This window comes from Mytilus edulis, chromosome 5, assembly GCF_963676685.1.
Source record: "Mytilus edulis chromosome 5, xbMytEdul2.2, whole genome shotgun sequence".
In the NCBI taxonomy this organism is placed as follows: domain Eukaryota; kingdom Metazoa; phylum Mollusca; class Bivalvia; order Mytilida; family Mytilidae; genus Mytilus; species Mytilus edulis.
This window is the reverse complement of record NC_092348.1, coordinates 40,792,632-40,818,611: the sequence shown is the minus strand read 5'-3', so window position 1 is coordinate 40,818,611 and position 25,980 is coordinate 40,792,632. Positions and strand designations below refer to the sequence as shown.

At 31.5% G+C, this 25,980-nt stretch overlaps 1 protein-coding gene across 1 annotated transcript in view; it reads right to left on the bottom strand.

Moving 5' to 3' along the window:
- LOC139523675 (short transient receptor potential channel 7-like) overlaps positions 1–5,034 on the bottom strand; it is an 87,942-nt gene extending 82,908 nt beyond the window's left edge. The window contains exon 1 of the mRNA XM_071317874.1: positions 4,898–5,034. Within this exon, the coding sequence (XP_071173975.1) occupies positions 4,898–4,913 (16 nt within the window). The 5' untranslated portion in view covers positions 4,914–5,034. The remainder of the gene's footprint in view (positions 1–4,897) is intronic.
- Between the last annotated feature and the right edge of the window lie 20,946 nt (positions 5,035–25,980).

The window sequence follows — 25,980 nt, the reverse complement described above, 5'->3', positions numbered from 1 at the left end:
GGTTCATATTGTGTAAACTTTGTGCTCATGTGTCTTAATAATCTAATAGGTTATCAAAACGAATAGCTTTCAGATGTAAACAAATCACTCCACAAATAGATCGCAATGTAAACAAAAAGAACTTTTCACTGAAATTGATACATTGTATTTAATTTGCGAATTTTCCTAGATGACTCGAAACGAAACCTTAGAAAACATTAACCATTTTACAGTATTAAGGAAAGCCATTGAAGTCTGCTTCCGTCCGTCTCTACAAATCAACTTTACATGTAAAAAATCATTCCTGACGATGCTTCAACATTAATTTTCTTCCGGTATTCAATTTGGATATCTTAAATCGCGCCGATTGGATTGTTTTTTTTTTCTTTTCATACGGTGTTGCTAAATTCTAACATAAATTAAACTCAATTTCAGCGTTTTTACTCAATTTGAAATATTCATTCAGTTTGTCGCAAGTTGTGTCAATGGCGTATATTCCATATCGTTGTATTCGTATATACATATAGAACTTACAACCAAAATAAATAATTGAGAACAATTTTTAACGAAAATACAATTCGTGATGGCTTAATTTCTACTGGTTAAAAAAATTAATTTGATATGGAAAGTACATATTTATATGGAAGTCATGTTTTCTCAGTCCGACGGTTCTCTGGTATATTCTTTCCACGTTTAGGGACAAATGAGGGTTTGGGTGGGGTTAAATGATTAAAAAATAATGCCCTTAAAAAATGAAGATTAGAGAATAACGGGCAAAAATGTGTTTCCCTCGCAATTGTTTTGTGACCCGGGTTTTTTGTTGCTTAATGACTATTGCACAGCGGTATTTACTACTGTTGTCTTTATTTATAACAGTTTGACCCATGCATGGCATTGATAAAAAAAACTCTTTACAATAAAAAAAAATATATATAGTGAGAACTTTATTTCGTGCACTTCTATAGTTATTCTCACAACAAATCTTACAAATAAAATTGTAAAACATATATTGTCTGCTCTTTTTTTATACTAATGAATGTTGTCCCAGAACCACGTGTTGCGTTCAAAAATAAATCATACCACATGTCTTTGTTCTGAAGGAAAACAATTAATCATAAAAACAAATCAAGAAAATAACGAGGTTATCGTGAAATATTTTGTGTTTTGTAATTTCCAGACGATAAGGAATTTGTGAAATTTGCATACGGTTCAACGTAAAGGTTCAGACACATATAAAATATTTCATTTTATTATTGAAATACCAAATCGACGGCGCAATCTAGTAAGCGTGCAATGTCCAATTTGAACCGGTACCCAACATTAAAACAGTAACCCGTTACATGTAAATTAATAGGCACATTGCATACCCTATTTAAATGTATTACAAAAATGTAGTTCATCCTTTTGTTCGAAATTTGATCTGTTTAGATTTGTCCGTTTCTATGGAAACTCCTTCAAATATTTGTCTGATAACTCTCTTTTTCTATACCATGTGACGAAATACTTTCAAGAAAAATGTCAAAATAGTGTAAATCAATATCTTTAGATTATGAGTATATATGTGTAATTTCTTTCAAAATACACGCAAAATTGTAAAACAAAAGTTTTTAAAATATAGAGTTCACATAAAGTGAGGAGGTTTGGCTAGCCACAAAACCAAGTTCAACCCACCATTTTTCTTAAAATATCCTACATTGTATACCAAGTCAGGAATTCGAATATGGCAGGTTTTTTTTTTATCTAAACGTTGCTTGTATTTTTATCTTATTGTTGCTTGTATTTGTTGCACTTCTGAGTTCTGTTATTTCGTTGTTTTCCACGTATTCTGTAGTTCTGTGTTTCCATCGGTTTTCATTTGTAAGTCAGGTTAGATTTCTCGCTATCGGTTTAAGACTTTTGAACAGCGGTATACTACTATTACCTTTATGTATCTTTCCTTACACCATCACCCTTACATGTACTCGGAATGAACTAGACCTATTGATTAAAAAGAAAATTGTCGCGATCGGCTCACAGATATTTTTTTGTGAAAGAGGTATTATGTTCGATTTTGTAGTTATCTTATGTCTACATTACTAGAAATCTTGAAATGTGGCTATATTATAGATAGATAAATTAAGCTCATAAGTTAAAAACAGTTTCAATGACCTTCAAACCAAAACCTGCGGAAAAAAAGCGGAGAAATCGTATGTGATATTCTTCGGAAAGTAATGCAAATAAGGCAAATGCTTATTTTTTTTCTTAAAGTCAGACTATTGAGCAGACGTTCAACTATGCATCGCGTAAAGTCTATAACGAATAGCCCAACTTTGTACATGCACAAAATATATTTGGGCTACACAAGTTTTACCTAGGCACAAATACTGACCACCCTCTTTTCGCTTATCCACTACAATCTGCTTAACTTGAAAAGGGGGAAATAAGAAAATGATACTTGTTGGACGTGGAGAGCCGGGGGGGGGGGGGGGGGGGGGGGGGGGGGGGTAGGGGGTGGGGTTGGGGTTGCTCTCTACTTCAGGAAGATATGCAAGATAGGCACAATTGGTTAAAAAATTGTCGTAAAGGAAAACAAAAAACTAAAAACTGGAAACAATTCACTCCTTAGTTTAGATAAAGTTCCATGACAAACTTAATCGTTAGAAATTTGTGATTCAAAGTATCATTTCGTGATTTAAGTTCAGTAAAAAAAACAAATCCTTATATGATGACAAATGGGATACTCAGCTAGGCATTATATAAAACATGGAAAATTTAATTAGCTCCTAATGAAGCCTTTGAAATAAAGTTTAAAGTCCCATTAATTTCAAGCCAGTACTAAACAAAGATGTTCTTTCTGCAAATCCAGCTTCTAAACCTTTCTATAAAGCCAATATTACAGTATTATTTATCGACACGTATTTTCTAAAAACAAAAAACTGTACAAAAGGATTAATGTCAGAAAAGTCGATGACAAAAGTCATGTATAAATCACACAAAATTAAATTGAGAATGAAAATGGGGAATGTGTCAAAGAGACAACAAAAAACCAAAGAGCTGAAAAACAGCCCAAGGCCACCAATGGGTGATTTGCACAAAAGGTGACTTGCATTTTTGATTTGTATCATATTCCCGGTAATTCTAATAACTCAAAGTATTGCAGTCATTAAAATATAAGCTACCAAACAAACATAATACATGTTTAATTTTGAGAGTTTTACTTGTAAAATTAGTTGTATCAAAAGTTTCATGTTCCAAAAAAAAAACATTCTGACCGTGTTAGTAAATAGTATATAAAGATACGAAGACATGTGGTATGGTTGTCAATTAGACCATTTTCCAGAGACCAAATGACGTAGAAGTTAACAACTTTATGTTCATATCTCAACTGGAAGATGACAAAACAGAAAGAGAAAACAGAAAGTGTGTATATTATTATTCAGCTGCCATTGGTGATGAATACCATTACATTTTTAATTGTTCAGATTTTGATAACTGTAGAAAACAATGTAATGCATTTCATTATGGAAAAGACCCCACACGTTGAAGTTTTATGACTTAATGAATTCCAAAAAAATGTACAGAACTGGACGAACTAGAATGTTAACTTTTTAAGGAGATAAATAACAAATTGAACTTTTCTGGGTGAACAATTGTGAATGCCTCTATCTACTTTCGTACATTATTTATTTATGTAATTGTATTGCAATATGATTAAGTATCTCTATACTTTTGTAATTTGGTTTATGAGAATAAAGATATACAAATGAAAGTTCCAAATAATCGTATTCGCTTACTTCCAACTTTTACAGTTAGTGTTTCTTTTATCAATGGGTGTTATCAATCTGTTGATAAACACTTAAAGAATAAGCAATGCCATATGACCTCCTCTCTTTAATAAAATAAATGTTGCGTTTGCAAAAATTGTTCAAACAGGTGTGCGCTCGAGATGATAACATCATTGCTCGGGTTATCAAGACATTCGTTCGACTTTTAAACTGTTCAGTTAAATAGTACAAATATTAAAAAATAATCATTTTCATTTTGATTTACGTTGTGTGCTCTAAAGTCGATTAGCTGTAGCAAAATAGAAAAAAGAAAAAATATGCTGTACTAGAAGAGTTTTTTTTTGTTCTCCTTCTAACATATGATATGCCTATTTAATTTATATTAAAAGCATGTTAATGAAAAGTTTATGTAGGTACCAACCGTTTATGATTTAATGGATTATAGTGTTATGTAATTGAACTATTTTTGTAAATTTGAAACTTGTAAAATTAATATTTGTTAAGGAGTCATGAATTTAAATCCAAAAGTCATATGTTATGCAATGGAAATTTATTGTGTAACTCGTATTTCTGAGTGCTGTTCGAATTTGTCCACTCATTATATTGACTCATGGTGTTGTTAAAAATTCGGATATTAAAACCTTGTTTTAATATTGTTTCAACACAGACAAGTGTAGCTGACTTGGTCGTGAAATATGAATGATACATACATGTACATAAAATGTTCAAAGTCTTTCTACAGATAAAAACGGTCGAAACATTTGTCGATGCAAGTGTTTCCAGAAATCAATTCTGAATATTAGTAATATCAAATGTATGAGTATGCTCATTTTCAAAACTAAAAAAGGCGAATTCGATGTTTATCATACTCAATTCAAAAATCTCATCTTTTGGGTCTCATCGTTTTAAATAAACTAACATCTTTTTTTAACTCGAACATGTTGAATATATGTGAGTGTGCGCTTATATAAGACTGAAACTACTGACTTTTATATTCTTGCCTAGAAATATTAGGAAATCATTTAATTTGTTTGTCCAGTTGAATTAGCATGTTTCATCATATACATTCATACAACAACTGGTATTTGAAATGCCAATGTTAAAATCCTCCTGATAATTGTCCATAGAAATTTATAATTAAACTTTTTGCTTACCTCTAGGTCTGACCATCCTAATAATCCAAACGTGAAAACAATTTTGTAAAATGACCTCATAAAAAAGTCAATACTAACGAAAACACCTGGATTACCATAGCAACTAATTCCATATCATTTAATTGTGCGACACGTGAAAATGAAGTACGAATTTTAAAAATTGATACTTCATGTATAATAATCATAATTATCATGCGACGTAAAACCAAACGTAATTCAGTCAATTAAATCTTCGAGTAATGCAAAATTTTGATTTACCAACATATTACACTTTAACTGTAATCTTTCGAAATCATCAGGTTAAAAATAACTTAAATATCGATAATTGAACACGGATGATTAATAAGTGCTTAATTGCTGATCTGAATTATCATTGGGAAATTTTATTAAATTCGTTTTGCTGTAAAATCTATAAATGGTTTATTGTTCTTCGGAGTTAAAGATGAACTTGATATTTTTACAAAATAAAAATAAAAAAATAGTATCATATTCTATAAATATAATAATGAAACTTTTATCTAAAGTACAGAATGTACATGATTGTGTAAAAGAAATTCTTTTCAAAAGGAGAAGTGGTAAATCGCTGTAAAACTAATTGCTTTTGATTTAAGTATGGTAATTGGCTACTGTTGGTTTCGTACATGTATGTACACCAAATTGTTGTTGTGCAGATATCAGTGACAAAAAATAACGAGGCACTGCGTTTGTTCATGTTTGCGCAAAGCTTTGTCTCTAGGGAAAACGGTACTATTTATTCTGCCATAGGCGACAATACTAACAATTCCTAAATTTACCACTTTTTATAATAAAAACCTGGATAAAACAGTTATGTGTGGTGTTAGTACTTTATTATTCTATTTTAAGAATTAAAGCCAAATAGTATCATGACCAATTTCCAACGGATCTCAGTTGTTTATGTTATCCATGCCCACCGTCATTTTACACCAAATTTTTGAAATTTTGGAAGCCTTTTCGAATAATTCTCTAGAAAATATTTCAATAGGTTTTAAAATTTATATTGTAAATTTACACACTGCAGTTATTCATAGATAATTAAAAAAATATATTGTACCCTTACATCCAATCACAGCGCTCCTAATTTGACTTCCTTCACCTGCCTTGGGTACACAAAAGGCCAACCTAATGCTGGGAAAATGTAATACTACCGTTTTCCCTCTAGTCGATCCATTATCCGCTTATTATTATGGAAATGATTTTATAATAAAATTGTAATCATCATTACAGGATCATACATTTTTGTACAAATTATGTACAAGAGTACAATCATTTTATTAAATACATTGCAAATTATCATAGTTATCAATAATAAACCCACACAACAATAAAAAAAATGAATAACTTAACATTATTGTTTGCAATCAAGTCGGTTGATATATAGAGTTCTGCGGAAGTTTTTGGAAATCCAATTAGATGGGAAATTAAATCTGATAAATATTTGCTGGGAATTAAGTTTGGTTATCTTTTGTTTCTGCATTATATTTTTTATTTTCTAACGCATAAAAGTGTTTAGTAATTAAATTCAATACCACCTCGATGAAGTAATTTTACGTCCTTGGCTCCAGTGACAGATGTTAGTGAGCTACTATTTGATTTTTATGGGGGGGGGGGGGGGGGGGGGGGGCTAGGATGAAATTTGAAAAAAAAATAGGCAGGACAGGAGTTTTGAGTAAAAAAAAGGCAGGATGAGACACTTGCAAAAAAAAAAGTCAGGATAAACAACAAAAAAAAGGCAGGACCGAACTGAGTGAAAAATAAAAATGCAGGACAGAGATTACAGCTAAAAAAAATGCAGGACCAAATTTTTCATCCTAGCCCCCCCCCCCCCCCCCCCCCGCCCCCCATAAAAATCAAATGGTAGCTCCCTTATGTAGAACAGTTTTATATTTTTGTCCTTCGGTATTATTTAAGTCGTTTACAGTTTTCAAATTACAAATTGAAATGAAAGTTGGATGTATTGCCGCGTTTTACTGACCTACATGTAGCACTTTGAAAGCCAATTCAGGTTATCTATCTAGTTCATGTATATCGTTATTATACTCCAGAATAATAAATGAGTAATGAACATATCAATGTATACCGTTTGCATGATCTTTAAGTCAGGAATATGGTCGAGCTATTGGCAGTTGGCCCCCAAAATGTACAGTCTAGTATGCTATGCGGTATAAGTTTTTCACACTCTTGCAGGCCGAACGGTGACCTAAAGTTGCTAACGTTCTTCGTCAATTTGAGTCTCTGGTGGCGAGTTGTCTCATTGGTAGTTAAATTACATATACACACTGCAAATTTATAAATTGAATATTTCAAGAGAACAAACTGCCAACGTTGAAAACCGTTTATTTGTAACAAGGTAATTCCGATGAAATCATAAAATAAAGTGTTTTTATATTGCATGCATTATATACCACATATTATGCTTATTTTGTTCAAGGCATGCATATCTCTCCAAGCTTCATGATACTGATTTGTCTTTTTCATAAATAAAGTCGTAAGTTATTCGTTGAAACCATTCTTAGAGTAAGACGAGTAGAGTTTTCAACTTAAAAAATGTCAACAAAAAGTGAGAATGGTTGAGAGATTGGACAAGTTGAACTTAATATTGTATATAAATCGGGTTCACAACTACGTACAAATGTACTAGATCTTTTGTTCACAATTGTGTAAACTTTTTAGAAAGCCGATAACAAACTATTGTATAAGCATTTCAGAAAGCCGATTGTCTGCTGTTGTATAACCGTTTCAGGAAGCCGATTACACACAATTGTATAAGCGTTTCAAGAGGCTGCGTCCAAAGGGTTTTCTTCATGTAAAATTGTATGTGTGTTGTGTGAAATTGTACATGTGTGTTATGTAAAGTGGTATGTTTGTGTTATGTAAATTGGTATGTGTGATTTGTAAAATGATATGTGTGATTTGTAAAATGATAATATGTTTGTGTTATATAAAATGATATATTTTTTATTTTTTATATAAAATGGTATGTTTTTTGTGTATAAATTGGTATGTGTGTGATATGAAATGGTAAACTAATGTGCATATACATGTACATGTACAGTGATGTTCATGTCTGCTGATAAACAACACATGTCTGTATAACCTTGTGTCAGACTAACATCGATCATCAATACCAATAACTTCATTTCTTGGAACCTTGTAATTGCTCTGGACAATATACATATTCCGGTTAATGAATTTACAGTTTCCTGTTACAGTAACTCTTCATTTACATGATAGTTGGAAGACGCATGATTCATGTTTGTAAATTCTATAAGCAACACAATGCACATTACCGTTTAATATTTGTGTTCTTACATGACAAAGCATCTGAGTAAGAAAAACATCTGATGATATGCATATATCACATTACATGTTAAGAAGTAGAAAACATTTCAAATCCCACTAATCTCTTACAAGTGTAAATAGTTGATTAACAACAGAAAGAATAAAAAGTCATGCAGATATGGAATCATTGCTAGCGAGACAACTGCCCTCTAGAGAACAAAAGTGATTACACAATATAGAATAATTACTAACATTTCAATGGTAATTGTAAAACGGAACAAAATATTATATATTCACAACATTGCTATAAGGTTTAACATATTCACAACATTGCTATAAGGTTTAACATATTCACAACATTGCTATAAGGTTTAACATATTCAAAACATTGCTATAAGGTTTAACATATTCACAACATTGCTATAAGGTTTAACATATTCACAACATTGCTATAAGGTTTAACATATTCACAACATTGCTATAAGGTTTAACATATTCACAACATTGCTTTAAGGTTTAACATATTCACAACATTGCTATAAGGTTTAACAGATATTTAGGATTAAATACAATCAAGCAAATCAACGTACACGTATATGCATACATGCTTAAAAATGAGGTGGAACAATGTATTTATTTATAAAGATACTGTCAAATGATTTGTTTGTTGTCGTACGCACGCACTCCTTTTGCATATTAAACAGCAGTTACTGTAAGTAATGTTTGTTTAGTATGAAAAGCTAAAAGAGAAAAAAAAAACATTGTCATTTGGTCTCTTGTGGAGATTGTCTCATTGGCAATCATAACACATCTTCTTTTTTATATATACAACACAATTAGAATCGATTGGTCCAATATATATACAAAAAGAACATCATGATCATCATAAATACATGATGTATATAAAGATATACTAGTAAACAATACCCATTCCTGAAAACTAGTTCTATACCATACCAGGCCATCGGCAAAAACTAGAACGAAATCTCTTAATGTCACTGATAATCAAACATGTTATGAATCTTTATCAGCTTCATGTAAACAAACTGAATATAGGACATGGCTTCACATATTTATTTGAATGTTGCTTTATAAATCGATCGTCTAGTTTATTTTTTTCCCCCATTTAACTAGTACTTTTATTTCAAAGACCAAAGTACTTAAATGCAAATAATGTTTTTAAATTTTATTAGTATATTGATTTTACTGTTAAAGATAACGCAATCTTTTGTAGATCCTACTCTTTTTTTAAAAGCAGGAAAGTTAAAATTTGTAATCAATAATTTTATAAGAATGTTTTATTAGAACTATAATAACCAGATGACATTATACACAATATATATCTATAAAAAATCTCTTTTTCCAAACTAAAAAAGTTACAATAAGAATAAAAAAAATGCTGACAAGGTGCGACCAATTGAAGAAGAAAAACAAGCGATTATATTAATGAATGGAGGAATGAGAACCATGGCCAACTATTGTCCTCAGTGTAAGCCAGTACGAGTTATCGCGCATGATTTTGATTTCTTATCCGTCTGATTAGTCTTTTCTGTGTGTGATATCTTATCAAGACAACATGCTGAGTTTGTAAAGACAATGTTGACACTCGTAAATAATTTGACTACCCTAAGTAAACAATATTATAAATATATGACACTGTAGCATGCTAGGTTCCGCGGCGTGAATACGAGTTGTATAAAGATTATAAACTGACTTTATTTCCCGAAAGATATACAATTCGATTTTACCGAATATCAAACCATGCATACAAAATAAAAAGTCGAAAAAGGACAAATATGAGATCATGATTACCAAACATATATATATATCTTTCGACGTAAACCCGAATGTGAGACAGCGTAGAATTTGAATATACATACACAAACACAAACTCATGGCAACATTTTGCTTTTTTAGGACGAGATGATCTTAATAACATGGTTTTACTGGCAATACTTCGATATCAACCCACTCTGTTAAGTTAAATACTCTTACTATTAAATGGATTTTAACCAATAACTTGTAACTTAAATTGACCAATCAAGATTAACAGACACTTATCTGGTGTCTAGAAGTCAACATGCAATTTCCGATTTGTCTGAGTACTGCTATTATAAATAAGGGCCTTTCAGCATAGACAATAATTCACAAGTTTTCCCAAAAAAAGATAACCGTTTAAAAAATATAGGTATTCGTTCCTGTAAGACGTAAATTGTACCCAACACCAACTTAAATTTAAGTAAATCGTAAATCGGCACCAAAGTTTTCAATTTACCGTTTTCAGTTCAACTTCTTCAAGCTTCATGCACTTTTTTCTACAGATGTGAAGGCGAAATTGAAGATTGTATAATTGTTTCCACCCGACCCGATAAAGACACATCAAGTAGGGATGTAATAGTTACATGAATCAGTACGCAAGATGCACAACGCGCTTTTATTCAGAAGTTATAACATGTAAACAAATGCAGGGTTGCAGGCTATCATTAAATAAAATATGCAATTTCACAAAAATCCTTGAGCTTTTTAATTTGCAATAATTAAAAAAACACTGGAAGAATACAGGTAATTTTCAATTTTGCTAAGATAACAATAATTATTCTCCTTATGTCAACATTGTCCTAGAAAAATACTAGCCTCGTTATGGTTATAAATGTCTTTGGGAAATATAAACAATCGGAGCTTCTCATCAATCAGGTGAAGTGCATTGTATCGATAGAATCAAACAGCAGGATGTAGTTTAGTTATAAAGGTTGTGTTTACATTGATAATTCATCTTTTTTTATTCGACAAATTAGGGAAGTGGTATAATCATGGTTGTCAAATATGGTATTGTGGACAGTAATGTGTAATTCATTGATACAGTTTTATTCTAAAATGTTCGATAAATAGATAACGATTTTCTATTTGATTAAAACTTGGGTTTCACCTGCTTCATTTAAATTTCATAGCAGAAAATTTTCTGAGTGTCATGCGCACGCCTTACGTAGACTAGTTCTCTCTTGATTCAACCTTTGTTTTTTCTTCTTGTTCAGCTCTTAACAAAATGTAACCCCGGCTAATATCCAAATATACTTGTTACTGGATTATTAATCTAAACCGCAATCAATCAATCACCCCCCCCCCCCCCAAAAAAAAAACCCCACCCAACTTGTATATTAATAGTAAAAAGAATAGTATTCTTTCTCTGAAATGTACAAACCGTTAAAACCGTTAATCAATCAAAAGAAAGGAGTAAATGCTGTTATTAGACACCAATATGTATTTGGTGATATATAATAGCAAGTGACTCTATTGATGCAGCAACCAATCATAGGCGGATCCGCCCCCCCCCCCCCTTTCCCATTTCGTGGGGAAAATTTGGTTGATTATATAGGGAATCACTGAAGCATTACTGGAGCGCCCCCCCTTTTTAGGTCAGTCAGAGCCCCCCCCCCCCATTTATGAAAAGTTATGGATCCACCACTGCCAATAGACACACACGAGCCAAAAGTCACAAAGAAGTCAACAAACACGCATTCTAGGATATTTCAAACAGGCGTCTGCATTATGTAATTACTAACACTCCCCACGAGTCTGAAAATAATTTGAATTAGTTTTTGAACCAATGGAAAACGTGCAACCTATAGTTGTTAACTTCTATGTCAGTTAGGCTCTGGTTGAGAGTTGTCTTATTGGCAATCATACCACATCTTTTTACTTCTTTAAAATACAAATTTTTGATATCTTAAAAACAATCTGTTATAATTGTTTAGTTCGATTGTGCGGAGGGGCCAATTTATTTTATAACATTTTTATCGATGCATGTGTTTCTATAGGATGCGTAATGTTAAATCTTCTGTTCTATTGATTCCATAATAATTCTGACAATGATTGATTTAAATTTCATGTCAAGCGAAATAACTCTAAATCATCAGAAAGAATCTGATTCAATATAATGTCACATTCAATTACATAATATAGAAAACGATCACAGAGGCTATTAAATTATAACATTCGCTCGGAGAGCAAATTGAACTATCATTACAAAAAAAATGGAATTGAATTACAAATGAATGTAAACGATATGGTAAAAAGGGACTGTTCAACGTGCATAATAATAGTACATCACGTAGAAATTACAAACTAACAAGATTGTATTATAATTTGATTTTTGACGTTACCGACACTTTTAGCAAAAAGTAAAATAAAAAAATACCGAACTCTGAAGAAACTTCAAAACAAAAAATCCGTAATCAAATGGCAAAATCAAATGCTTAAACACATCAAACGAATTGATAAAAGTGTTATATTCCTGACTTTTAACAGGCATTGCCTTATGTAGAAAATGGGAGATCAAACCGGGTTTTATAGCTAGCTAAACCTTTCACTTGTATGACAGTCGAATACATTCCAACAACTTCACTTATCATATAAACAGTGTTTATATGTCTTGACTGTCAGTTTTATAGGCGGAAGAAGCCGGGGTGCCCAGACAGAACCACTGACCTTCCGCAGCAAAATTGTCAATCCTATAGTCAATCAAGGAAGAAGTCGTACACAAATTCCACGTGCGCAGTTCAAATTCACATCCTCGTTGTTGTCAGGCTGCTAGTTATACAGTCGAATAACAACATAGATCATTTGGCTGCCGATGCGTTTTTTTTTGTTGGTGCCGATAGATACAATGAACGTCCCTGGAGTATAAAGCTTGTGAGAGGATTAATATATGATCTTGTATACGTAAACGTTTTGATCTTTGAAGGTGGTAAAAGCTAAATATGACATTGTCAGGAATAATTACTATGAAACATAACGCTCTCAAATGCCGAGAAAAGTATGACCCAACATTAATTGAAAATGTAAAAGAAGTAGACTGTTTATTAAATAAAATCAATGGTCTGAACGATCTGTTTCCATAATCTTGTGTCTGTGTCGCCGAATATCTATTATTATATTAATTTTGTTGGCATTTAAGACTTTTTCTCCTGATAATTGCAAACATCGGGATTGACAACTTAAATAGCAATACGTTCATGTTACTGACAACTTATTTATGGATCATTAGAAATAATATCCCCTGGTACAACATGACACCAGTGATATTAGTAGATATATTATTTTTTTATAAACGCGCATCTGTGAAGCTTATGTATGTATATATAAGTATGAAATATCACTTTCGAGAATTTGGTATTGATTATAGTTTATAGAATAAATCCTGAATACATTTTAAGTTTAATTCCTTAAAAAGTTAACCTTTTAGAGATTTGCCTAGTTCTCCGACCTATACCCCTACTCCGTTTTGTAGCTTACCACCATTATTTGCATCTAGTCACTGAGACTTTTATGATGAACGACACATATAAAATGTGTTCAAGAGACACGTGACCAGTTTTCCCTGAAAAGAGGTATTTTAAGTTCCCATCACAGAATGCGATAATCCGAGAAAAAACACGTTAATAAAATAATTGAAGTTGATCTATATTCTAAACATGAAGCATAGTGCTAATCCACGAAATGATCAAATGTTGCACATAATCACGACTACTACATCAAATAGTCCATTTGCCAATTCCCGATTTGATTCTGTTATTACACACTTTTTTTTTTAACAAATTACTTCCCTTTGTCAATCGTAGACTGGTTCCATACCGGACAAAATTGAAAGTATGATGAATTGAAAGTGATGTATCGGCGGTTTAACTATTTTTTTTGAAAAATAATTACTGATGTCAAAAGTATTTAGATTTACAACAAATTAATGTAAATAAATCAAAAGATTTGAAACCCTTAAATATTACTCATATTACGCACAGGTAAATTTGCTCGTTCTGCTAGCTCTCCATTATAAATGAAAATTAATGTCCCTCATAAGGGGGACAACTAAAAGAGGGATTTCTAATTACAGTGTCAATTACGGGAATTGACAAATAGCCTATTGCACAGTCAATCGTTTTCCTGATAACAAATTTGAAAATATCACACATATAGTATTATAGATCAGTAACCATATAACTTTTAGTTTATGCATATTTTATGACTCTACGTGATATTGTTTACCTTTTTTTAAATGAAAAATGAAATATTATGTTTTAAACTCTATCTAAATGTTAGTGTTACATATTAAAGGTGCCATGACAAATCTGTTGCTAAATGTCACTGCATTCAAAGATGGAGAAATGGTTTTATAATCTATTTTCTGGTTGATAACATAACGTACTAATTTCCTTAAAATCCAAGCGATCTTGATTTTTATTGTTTACTTTAATGTGCGATGTTTGAGTAATTATCTGAAGACAGGAACCTGAATCACCCTTTTGGCAAACATATGCCTTTTTGATATTTATTTTCACTTGAATTTGAATCGTTTAAACTAGCTTATTTGTTGATGTTTATGTATCTAGCCGATCTTTTTTATGTTTTTCCTATCGCAGTTTTTTAAGGACGGATCCTAAAAATATTTTTAAAGGTCAAACTCACAATGGAGTAACAACTAATGGCAATATCTTATCTTGCTTATCATTTTGTCTACTTAAAATTTTCCTGGTTTGTTTTCATGATAGTTGCAGGGGAAAACACTGCATAATATTGGAGAGAATTTAAGGGCGATAATTCCTAAAAGAAGTTATTTTCCTTTGTTACTATCATTTTAATTATTAATGAATTTATAAATTTTAGATCTCCAATTTTAAGGATTTTTGCAATTTATAGTTTCTTTTTGTTTATTCGATTTTTAATATTATAGTCATACAGGATTCAAATCATCTGTTAAATAGAATAAGACATCAAAGGAGTTGATAGACAATTTCGATGATGCCGTTTTTTTTGTAGATTTTAAATAACTGACCATTTGAGTCGGATACAGTTTTTCTTTCTTATTATTTGACCAACAACTTCACGGTTCTAACCAGTTTTGAAAAGAATATAATATCTTCCCTTTCTTGTTAGCACATTGATTGTCTGGCTAAATACAATAATGTTTTAAGCTTATTATATTCTATAAACTGTCGGTTGTGAATGAATTATGGTAGTAGACAAAATAAGAGAAAATAACACTAAGTAGAATGCATGTTCAAGGAAAAAAAGAAAGATATATATTATACTTATGTATCCGCACTGTGATTACAAAGTCACATTGCGCAGCGTCTTAAACACCGTGAATTGTAAATATAATAAAATATATACCGAAATCCTGGAAAGAAATTGCACTATTTAGTCTCGTAAATCTAGAACAGTTAGCACGGAATTTCTGCACAGAATCAAGATCAATCAATTTTGACATAAGACCTGGTTCTTTCTAGAACACAGCGACTTGATACAGCATTAAGACAGTCTGTAATTATATTAAGGTAATACTGTATTGATAAATGTGTATGTTTACGATGAAGATGGAAATTCTATTGGTTTTCAGATAAATCAAGAGATGGCATTAGAACGTAATGACCATTACATCACCAAAACGCTTTTAAATTAATGGCCGTGCAGTGTCATATGGGTGTTTGATTACGCAATTTATCTTTGTCTGCTGAACATTCGTGGCGAAAATTGGAAACGTATTACCTCCATTCAATTTTACGACAGCACATAAATAAAACGTTTTGACGCAGTGTGTTTACATTTATATGTCTTCTCTGGTATGCGGAGTTAAATAATCTACAGGGCTATGACCACATTCATTGATCATACCTTAAATTGAAAATGACCCCGCTCCAAAGGTTGAATTTGCATTATTCAGGACGTTATTAACAATCTCAAAATCTAGGTGTACACTTAAAAACATATTACCCAGAATGCGGTAGATTTGGAAACGGCAAGCTGTTGTGTTTTTTGTGGCATTCTTTTTAACAATCGGCCAATAAAAGGAAGTATTCTATGTTGGAATTATTTTAGTAGGTTTCTCTATATGAATTGGATTTTGAATAAAAAAGCATATTCACTTTAGAAAGTGTTATTCACCGCGCTAAACGTCAAGCGCTTTTACATGCAACGTTATGGTAAAATGTTTCGTGTAAAATTTGTTTTGGTATATGTTTGTCATTAAATACATTTTCTTTTCTCGGATTATGGAATAAAACAATTACTGTCTTTTGTTGCGGTAAATATGGGGTTTAATTGACTTTTGAAAAACTTATATTCACTTCGGCCGTTTTCAAAAGTCAATTAAACCGCATATTTACCTCATCAAAAGACAGTAATTGTATAATATTCTAGGCTACTCCATTCAGATTAAGCTGTCAGACCACGCTACTTCATCAACTTGAATTAAGAACATAGTTTTTTACACTGTATGTTTATGTAAAAATAGCCCTGTTCTAACACAAACTATTGCTTTTGATGTCATTGTTTACTAAAACTACCAAACACATTTGTAGAAATGTAACTGTTGGGAAAGAGAAATGTATAGACCATATAAGCTAACATAACATTGTACTTGTCCTTTGCATGAGGTATCACATACAATTAAAGATTAATGCGCTACATAGTATTTTACTCATTATGATTTCCAGAAAACCAAGGACTGTTTTTAGTAGCCGTTTTTTACCAAACGCCGATGTTTCACTGCAAGACTTTGAAAATTGTCAAATTAAAAGGTGATACATGTCCAAATGAATATACTTTATCTGGTTTCTATGAAGTTAAAGTTAAGGTAAACTATTTAAACAAATTTAAAAATATTGTTTGATTATAATGGGGTTAGAAATTGCCGGTCTGATACCTTAACGTAAATTAAAAAAAAAGTTTTACAAATAATGTAAATTATTATAAAAAGTAAAATCACAAAAATACTGAACTCCGAGGAAAATTCAAAACGGAAATTTCTTTTTCAAATGGCATAAACAAAATATCAAACATATCAAACGATTGGATTACAATTCTCAGACTTATCACCAAAAATTTAATCCGTTTTAAAATGTGAATAAAATGTTTTTAAGTTTTAAGTATGATTAAGAGCGAGTTGAAACTATCATATTTCTTTCTAAAGTATATTTGCAAAATAGAACAGATTCGATAAAATCGTTTTTTGATAAAATCTATTAAATTTTTAATTTTGACCGTCAGCCATTATGGTTTGTGTAAAAGTTCAGAAAGCAATCATGCGCATTTAATTGCGTGCAAGCCATTTTGAAAACAAAGCAAAAGTAATATTTTGCCACAGTTTCTTTGAAATATGATCTGTTTAAAATCGATTCCTATTACAAAATTTGCTAGTAATTACAAAATCCATTTCAATGTTCTTCCCTGCGGGAATTAAAAAATAAGATTACCCGTATGGTGAAACAATTTTTAATAAATGATTATTCTAGAAAAATGTGTCTACTCTTACACAGTACAGTAGGTCCCATGTTTAAAAAAAAAGATGCTCTAAATTTCATCAACGATGTGCAATATGTAAATGGCCGAGACCGGTTCTGTGTTAAAATATTTTTCACAAGAATGGTTACGTGAGATATTTCTAGAGTTAGATTAATGCGACATCATATGTATTTCAAGTTTGACATTAAAATTAATAGTAAAGTTTCAAAACATTCATGATTGTTTATTTATGTGATAAACAAACGGTTGTTAACTTCATAGGACACCTAATTGTTCTTCCTTGTAAGGTTTCAAATACGGGTTATGAAGTATGAAAGGAATAAAACAAAAACGTGTGTCAACAAACTTTACTGTTATCGACATAGGGCACCAAATTCAACCCCCCCCCTTTCCCCCTTAATTTTGAAATTCTACTTCAACATCACTGCTTACTTATTCTAATATTTGCATAAAACAATAGTAAAATAAAATGGACTTTGTTGTGTATGCCAAACACCATGTACATTCACAAATACTCGGTCTACGATACATATTTGCAAACAAATTCAAAAAGTAATTGATAAAATCCGTGTTTGCTTAACGTCCTTTGGTAAATAGTGCATACAAGTCAAAGATGAAGCTTTGTAATGAAATTAAAATGAAACAAATGTAAATAATAGAAGCGTTTAATATTTACTTCAATGGATTCAGGGACCAGAAAACATTGTCAATTAATAGTAGATTGAAATGTGTTAATGTGTTACAGCTTTAATTATAGTAATCAAGAGCCAGGATATAGAAAAGATATCGTTTTGTATCAATCAGATTAAAAGACGGACACCATTTGATATGTTACGCCTTCTAAATTTGCAAGAGACACACTTTTTTATCTGGTCATTAAAGTTATACATATGCAGTTTCCTGATTAAAATTGCTATATATATACAAATCTGATCAACTGATTCATGATTATGCAATGGCTCGTGCAAATAAAATACGAAAATCTACAACCTTGAAAATACTGTTTAATTCTCTTTCACAACTATTCTAGACTTTATTTGCTACACACATATTTGTTTACGCCATTGCATACGTACAAATGTAGCTTAAATTTCACAGCACCTTTTAGCATTGCGGCTAAATTTTATACGTATTACGTTTAGTTTATTTTAAATCTTATGTATCTGCAAATTCAAAAGCTACAAGTATATATAGAGTCTAAATTTGATACGTAATTAATAAATATAGTTTATATTTATAAATCTGTTTCTGCAAATTCAAAAGCTACAAGTATTTATAGACAATATAAAAAATATATATATAAGTATTGGCTGTTTCATCTATAATATGCAATATGTTTTTGCTGTTTTAATTCTAACTTGAAATACAAATAATATGTCCCTATGCAATATTAAAACTCTTAATATAAATTATTGTAAGAAGAGCTTTTAATAGCTTTGCCATTCATTTACAGCGGTACATTTTTGTACGCTTAATTTCTGTAATTTAATTTTAATAGGAAACAGAAAAACTAATAAATTAAAAAAAAATCTGGCTGTTATATTTTACTTACTTGCAGGCACAGTTGACGATCTATGGAGTAGATTGTATTTGTATTCGCCCTTATTTTGTCGCTCATTTTCTTTTCTGCTCATGATTTATACCGCAAGTTGTAAGCTTTCGTTATGAATGAAATTCAAAAATCTTGTAATAATGAAATTTCACAAAATCCCATTCAATCAAACATTTTAATCAGAACATTGACACAACCGTTTTGAAATATGACTTTCCTTTCTGTGTAATTCAGCATGTGACAAGCCTTGATCGGCTAAATCCAACTACTAAGGCTGATTGAAACAGTCTTAGAAACTAATGTCCCGATGTCTCAGTTTGAGATTTGAAGAAAACTATTGTTTTTTTCCCTTTCCGCAAGGATTGATCTAAAGTCAATATCTATTTGCTTTATGCTTCATATTTATGTAACTGCTCATTGACCTAAACATCTTCTTAATTGAGTTCTCTCTCAAAACATCCACGATTATATGCCAGAGCCAGAAAATTAACTTTGTATGCAGATTTGTTTCGACTGCTATGGAACTCTCCTATGTGGAGTCGACATTATGCAAATCAAATCTTATTTGGATGACATTTACAGCTGATTATTTCATTTCCCATTATCGCAGGATAATAAAAAAGAGTATATATACAAAAAAACCAATTTCTGATTTCTCTTTAAATTTCTGAAATAAACTATCAAATTCTATCTAGAATTACCCATGATTAATATTATTTTTGTCTTATATGGCTTACGGCATTTAAAAACTCATTATCTTTGGAAATTGAAATCTTGACTGGAACAACTCGAAAAGAATATTTATAAATAATCCTAATAGCCTTCCCATTTTGTTCAGAATTTTCGCATTGCTTTGAAGCAAATTTCACATGGCGTGCAATACAGGTGATACCAGTTTAGAAATAACAATCAGCTCTAGATCTGAGAAGGCTTGGTGTCAAAGTAAAAATGAAACAATGGCGTTCCTAAGATTTAACATAATTTCGAAAGTCTTGACGAATGAACTGATAAACACGCCATTCCTTTAATACATTTCTATATTCAATATTTTATAAGAATATTATTTCATATAATCATATAAACCCACACATCCTATCCACTAAGGTATACGTATACATTCGTAACTTTTTTCTATCGTATCTAAATAAAATATACCCTTAAACTTTCATACAACTCAGACACATTTTCATGATTACGGCGAACTCAATGTGTTGATCATTACAGACTTTCTATTATAATGATATGTTTATAACGACCTTAACAAACCGCGAATATTACATTTGATATGTGGGGGAGGGGGTATACTGTAATGAATTCGAAACCCAAAGCTCTAAAAACTCAAAATTTACTAAATTATAACTTGAGTGCAGTGACTACCCGATCAATTAGAATCAACTAGTTTACAATACAATACAATACAATTACATGAACATGTGTACTTGTGTACTTGTATACCCGTTTCTGATATAAGAGAAGTGACATTAAGTACAAACTTATACATATTTAATCGAACATAATTTGACATAGAGAGAGGAAAGTTGCATAATACGCTAGTAGGCATTACGAAAAAAATACCCAAAAAATACTAATGTATCGATAATTGAGGTGCGTATATATATATTTATTTCATATCGGTTAAGAATATTATTAAGATTATATTATTGGACAAAAGGAAACCTGTGTCTGTAAAGGGTCTATTCCTCATGTGTTGTGTGTGTTTTTTTTCTCCATCTGAGTGTCATTTTGATTCAGCAGACCTTTTTTGAATGAACATTTAAAGGAATTATTTTAACTGCTTAGACGGAAACATGTGTATTCATATAAATGACGCCATTGTACAAGAACGTCTAAATGACGCCCTTGGACATAATGGCTACCATATGAAATGCTTTCCGAATCAAATTTGTGAAGTCATGATGTTTATTGAAAACCCCTGTTTCATTTGTATGAACTTATTTTTTTTTTTTTTTTTTAAGTATGTTAATTTCGTATTATAAAGGGATATTTTCTATTTCCATTACATATTTCACCAAAAGAATGGAAAAAAATAACGTTTCGACATAGTGGATAGACATGCGATTTATTTAAATTATGCTTAATGAAAAAGTTTTTTTTTGCATTTGAAATTTTGAAAATGCTTATATGATTTGATAGTGTTATAGTGATAATTATAAAATTAGAAATTTGATTAAATTTCCGCATAACACATAAAGACAGGTTCCGGCCTCTGCTGAATTCTTCGTTGAGGACTTCCTTTGAATTTCACACAACGCAAAAAAGCGGCCATGACGTTAGAATATAAATCTAGTAGGAAGTTGATGAATCAAATTTTGCAGATTTTATGCGCAAAATTACAACGGCGCTTTGGAAAATGTATTTTATTCAATCTGAAATGTTACGCCGGACATGCAATTATTAACGTAAAAGTAAGATTTGTGTGATCAATAAATTAAATGTTTGATGCAAAATTTTAAAGAATTAACTTAAAATAAGAAAGACATGTCAAGGCCTTTCTGTAGATATATGCATGTTGGTGGATTTATTTTGTACAGGCGAATGGTAGCTGTTATAATAAAATCATATAATATCGTAGTTTATTTCATATCGGTTAAGAATAAGCTTCTCCTATTGGATAAAAAGAGGCCACATGACATTCATTATTCTTCAGTAATACATTCAATCGGTCATTAACAGAACAAAACGGAACAGAAAACCGGTCGTTAACGAACTTTTGACATGCAAATGAACGGTGGGGCGTGGTTTCCGTCTGATAATGACCGTTGGGGCGTGGTTTCTTTGTTAATGTCCGGTGGGGAGTGGCGTTTCGGTTTAGGGAGATGTCCCTTTTATAAAAACATTTTCCTGTTTTCAATATTATATTTAAGTTGTTGAAGAAGAGGTACGAAAGATACCAAAGGGACAGTCAAACTCATAAATCTAAAACAAACTGACAACGCCATGGCTAAAAATAAAAAGACGAACAAACAACAGCACACATGACACAACATAGAAAACTAAAGAATAAACAACACGATCCCCACCAAAAAACTAAGGGTGATCTCAGGTGCTCTGGGAGGTTAAGCAGATCCAACTCCACATGTGGCACCCGTCGTGTTGCTTATGTGATAACAAATCCGGTAAATAGTCTAATTCGGTAGGTCACATTCATGAAAGGGAAGGGGATTGTAGTTACGACGTAAGGAACATATCCGATATTGTTTACTATATGTTTTCGTTAATAATAAATTAATAAGAATTAAGTATTTGTATACTGAAAAATAGCACTAAACGTTATTACTACGACTAGTATTCACTCTTGCCATAGAAATCGTATAACTACTCGAGCATGTCGAGTTTGCTTTAGGCATTTTGAATTTATGAGAATTTACCAAAACATGGTTTCTCAATGAAATAAACATAATAGTTCTTGAAAAACTGACGGCCTCCGGCTCGGTCATTATCAGTATTTTAGTCAATAACACTGTCCTGGGAGCAGTCCATATATCACAATACTGATAATAACTATTATGTAAATATATATAATACATCAATATATGGTCCGAGACCACAATTATTTCGTAGTGCATTTCTTTTAGAACATAAATGAAAATAAAAAAAATCCAACCTGCGCTTTCTCAAAGAAATTTTTACAGTGTGTTGTACTACTTTTGGGACACATTATATCAAAATTATAGAAAACTTCACAGGCTCTTACTCAAAATATGGACAATTTTATGTTTAGGGCGTCTTGAAATCTTTTGACAGCTTCCAAAGTGCTAATTTTTAACCTTTTCAGCTGGACCAAATCACTACTTTCCTTTAAAATTCTGGACCGAAATTTGTTAACAGTGTAATTCCACCCCCCTATTTGCAATCTGAGGCATTAAACATGGAGAAATAAATTTGGAAGGGATATAAAAATTAATGGCAAGTAACCCACTGTCAACACTAGGGACTAAATCAACTAAAATAAAGGGACGACAATTGTGGTCTTGGACCATATAGTTTAGCAAAACTTGTCTAAGCCTACATACAATTTGTACTATTTCATGTATATAAGATCAGATTTTACATTTCTCACTCGTTCTACACTAGCTATATTTAAGCCGTAAGTCAAACCTAAATACATGTGTTAGTAATATAAATGTTCAGCTTGCAAACGTATATCAGAAACACCGGGCCGTGCAGTCATAAAAAGTTTCGAGCACGATTTTTGTACTCGCTCAAGAATCAACCAATCAAAATTATGGATTTTATGTTTCGAGCATGATTTTTGTGCTCCGAGCACCGAGCAAAGTTTTATGCCTTCAAGGCCTGGGATCACCCAATAATAGCGTTTGTGATGATCAGTCTTTTGTTTTTTACTGTTGTTGTTTGAATACCGTTTGTCGTTTGGACTTTCTACTTTTGGCATAGTGTTGACAGTTTATTTTCAACTTACGACTGTGAATGTGCCTTTGCAATCGTTTGCATATACATCTTGTCTTGATGACAATCAATGGTATTCTAGTTTTTAAATGTGTTTTCCTCTATAGGTTTACTTATACCTCCATGTTATGATACGAACCAAATTCAGTATATGTTTGTCTTAATATCTTTTCTTCAAGCTTTACCACAAGTATAAGGCAAACACTGTTGTTTTCCACGAAATAGACATAAATAGTAAGATTATATAGAGATTAATAGCATCTAAACACGAAACGGGTGAACATTCCTTTTAAGTATTGTCATTAATCTTTTATTCGATACAACTGGCTTTTTTTAAAGCTTGACGTGCTAAAGATGTTTACTTTAATGCCTCGTTCACACGCACATTTAATTCGAATTGACCTCATTTTTTGTGTCGCTTCTCTTTCTTCCACACTCAATTAAATTCATCAGGACTCTATGCTATATAGGTACCATGCATAGTCGCATTGTTATATCTATTTTACGTGATTGTATTTATATATCCCGTCATACTTAGCATGACAAAATTATTTTATATCTACCTGTGCGAATTTCAAACCCGCAATTTAAACCAGTACTTAAAACCTTCCATCCTTTATAGGTGCATTTTACATAGATAGATAAAATCGTATATAAAAGCAAAATGAGGATGTCAATTTTTATGCATGCCGTTTTGTGTTTCTTCGTTACATTTGTTGTTTTTATAGTGATTAAGATGATAACACAATGTTGACTGCTGTACCCCAATTTTTGACATTTTTACCTATTGTGTCTGTTTGTTTTGTTCACGCATTGGTGACAATATAATGGAATTTGATGCGACTGTCATACAAGTGAGAGGTTTAGCTAGCTATAAAACCAGGTTCAAGCCAGCATTTTCTACATAAGAAAATGCCTATACCAAGTCAGGACTATGACAGTTATTATCCATTCGTGCGATGTGTTTGAACATTTGATTGCCCTTTGATTTGGAACTTTCCTTTTTGAATTTCCCTTCGAGTTCAGTATTTTTGTGATTTTACTTTTTGTCATCTATTCTTTTGATTTTTCAGTTTGTGTAATTTTAAGAGAAAGACGAAAATAAAGGCGTCCGGATATTGTTTCCGTCATCAGAAAAACTTTTAAGTCATACAAGACTTCCGGTTTGAGATCTTGCACATAATTTTCATAAGAGTATTCGGGGACAAGATAATAATTTTCGCGTTGATAGAAACTCTCTATGTAATATAGCAGTGATCTCCGTGGAGAAGAAACTTGGAATTGATAGTTAATAGCAAATACACTTTATTTATAATATACGTACAATGTTCTTAGTATACAAAAACGCGAAAATAATGGAATTTAACTGAAAAAAATAAAAAATATAACGGACTTTGCAAAAAAGGGAGAGGGCTTAAAAAATTTGTCCTGTCTCCAAATACCTATGAACTTTCATACCTTTTCTGAAATTCTCCAGGCATAATTTGTTTTTACAAAAATCCTCCCTACAACAGTTTACATACTTTCAACTAATCTCTTAATGGCCGCGGTTTCGCGGATGTGTTCTAGTAACATTTAAAAAACAAATTAAAAGTTTGCCTGAAATTCCAGATATATCTATATAGATATTTTTTAACAAAAGAATAATAGTATGTGTGGGTAAGGTGTTAATCACTTCCGCGGTTTTTGATGGGTTTAGTGTTACTCAAGCAAAGTATTTTATGTAATATTTGCAAAAGTCGTGTTTTCATTAGATTTCCAATAGCGGGGTTCTTTGACTAGTGAGTTTGAATATCCAATGGGTTCTTGTGCCTCTTATTTAAACTTGTAAAATGAGCATTTTGTGTGTTTTTTTTTGTCGAAATCCGGAGCGCTGCGTTGACTATTGGTTTGATTTAAGATGCGATGCTTGTGTTCGTCGATCAGTTTTGTCGAACAGTTTTGCATTCAATGTGTGTCATTAAGAACATTAAATTCGTTGCAGTTGTTCATCACTGTATTATCTTGTACCAAAGGCAGCCAAGTGTAAATTAAAATAAAATACGAATAAAAGAAATGCCACGTATGTCAGTCATCTTGTCTTGCTTGTCTTGGTTCAAACAAGTTTCGTGTTCTATCAAAAATAATCTTTAACTGTGAAGGTTGACAAGGACAGTTTTATTTCTTCAGATTGCATAATTCATTTCTCGCACGTAAGTTTTGAAGAATAAAATGTGTTTTGTGAGATTGAAGCAAGAATTAAAACGTCAGAGCGTGCATTTAGAAGAAAATAAATAATAAAAATGAAATAATCCACGATATTTCTAGCCGTTACCAGGTTATGTTTATGAATGTTCATAGTATCAAATGTCGAATAAGAAAAAAAGATATATTAAAATTCTGATAAATGCCATTTTAAGACGCAATTGTACAAATCAATTTTCAAACATAATCTTTTTTACTGATGGCAATTAAAATTTGCCTGATTTGTCTTGTCACGAGGGAACAAAAACCAAAATATTGCTGGTAT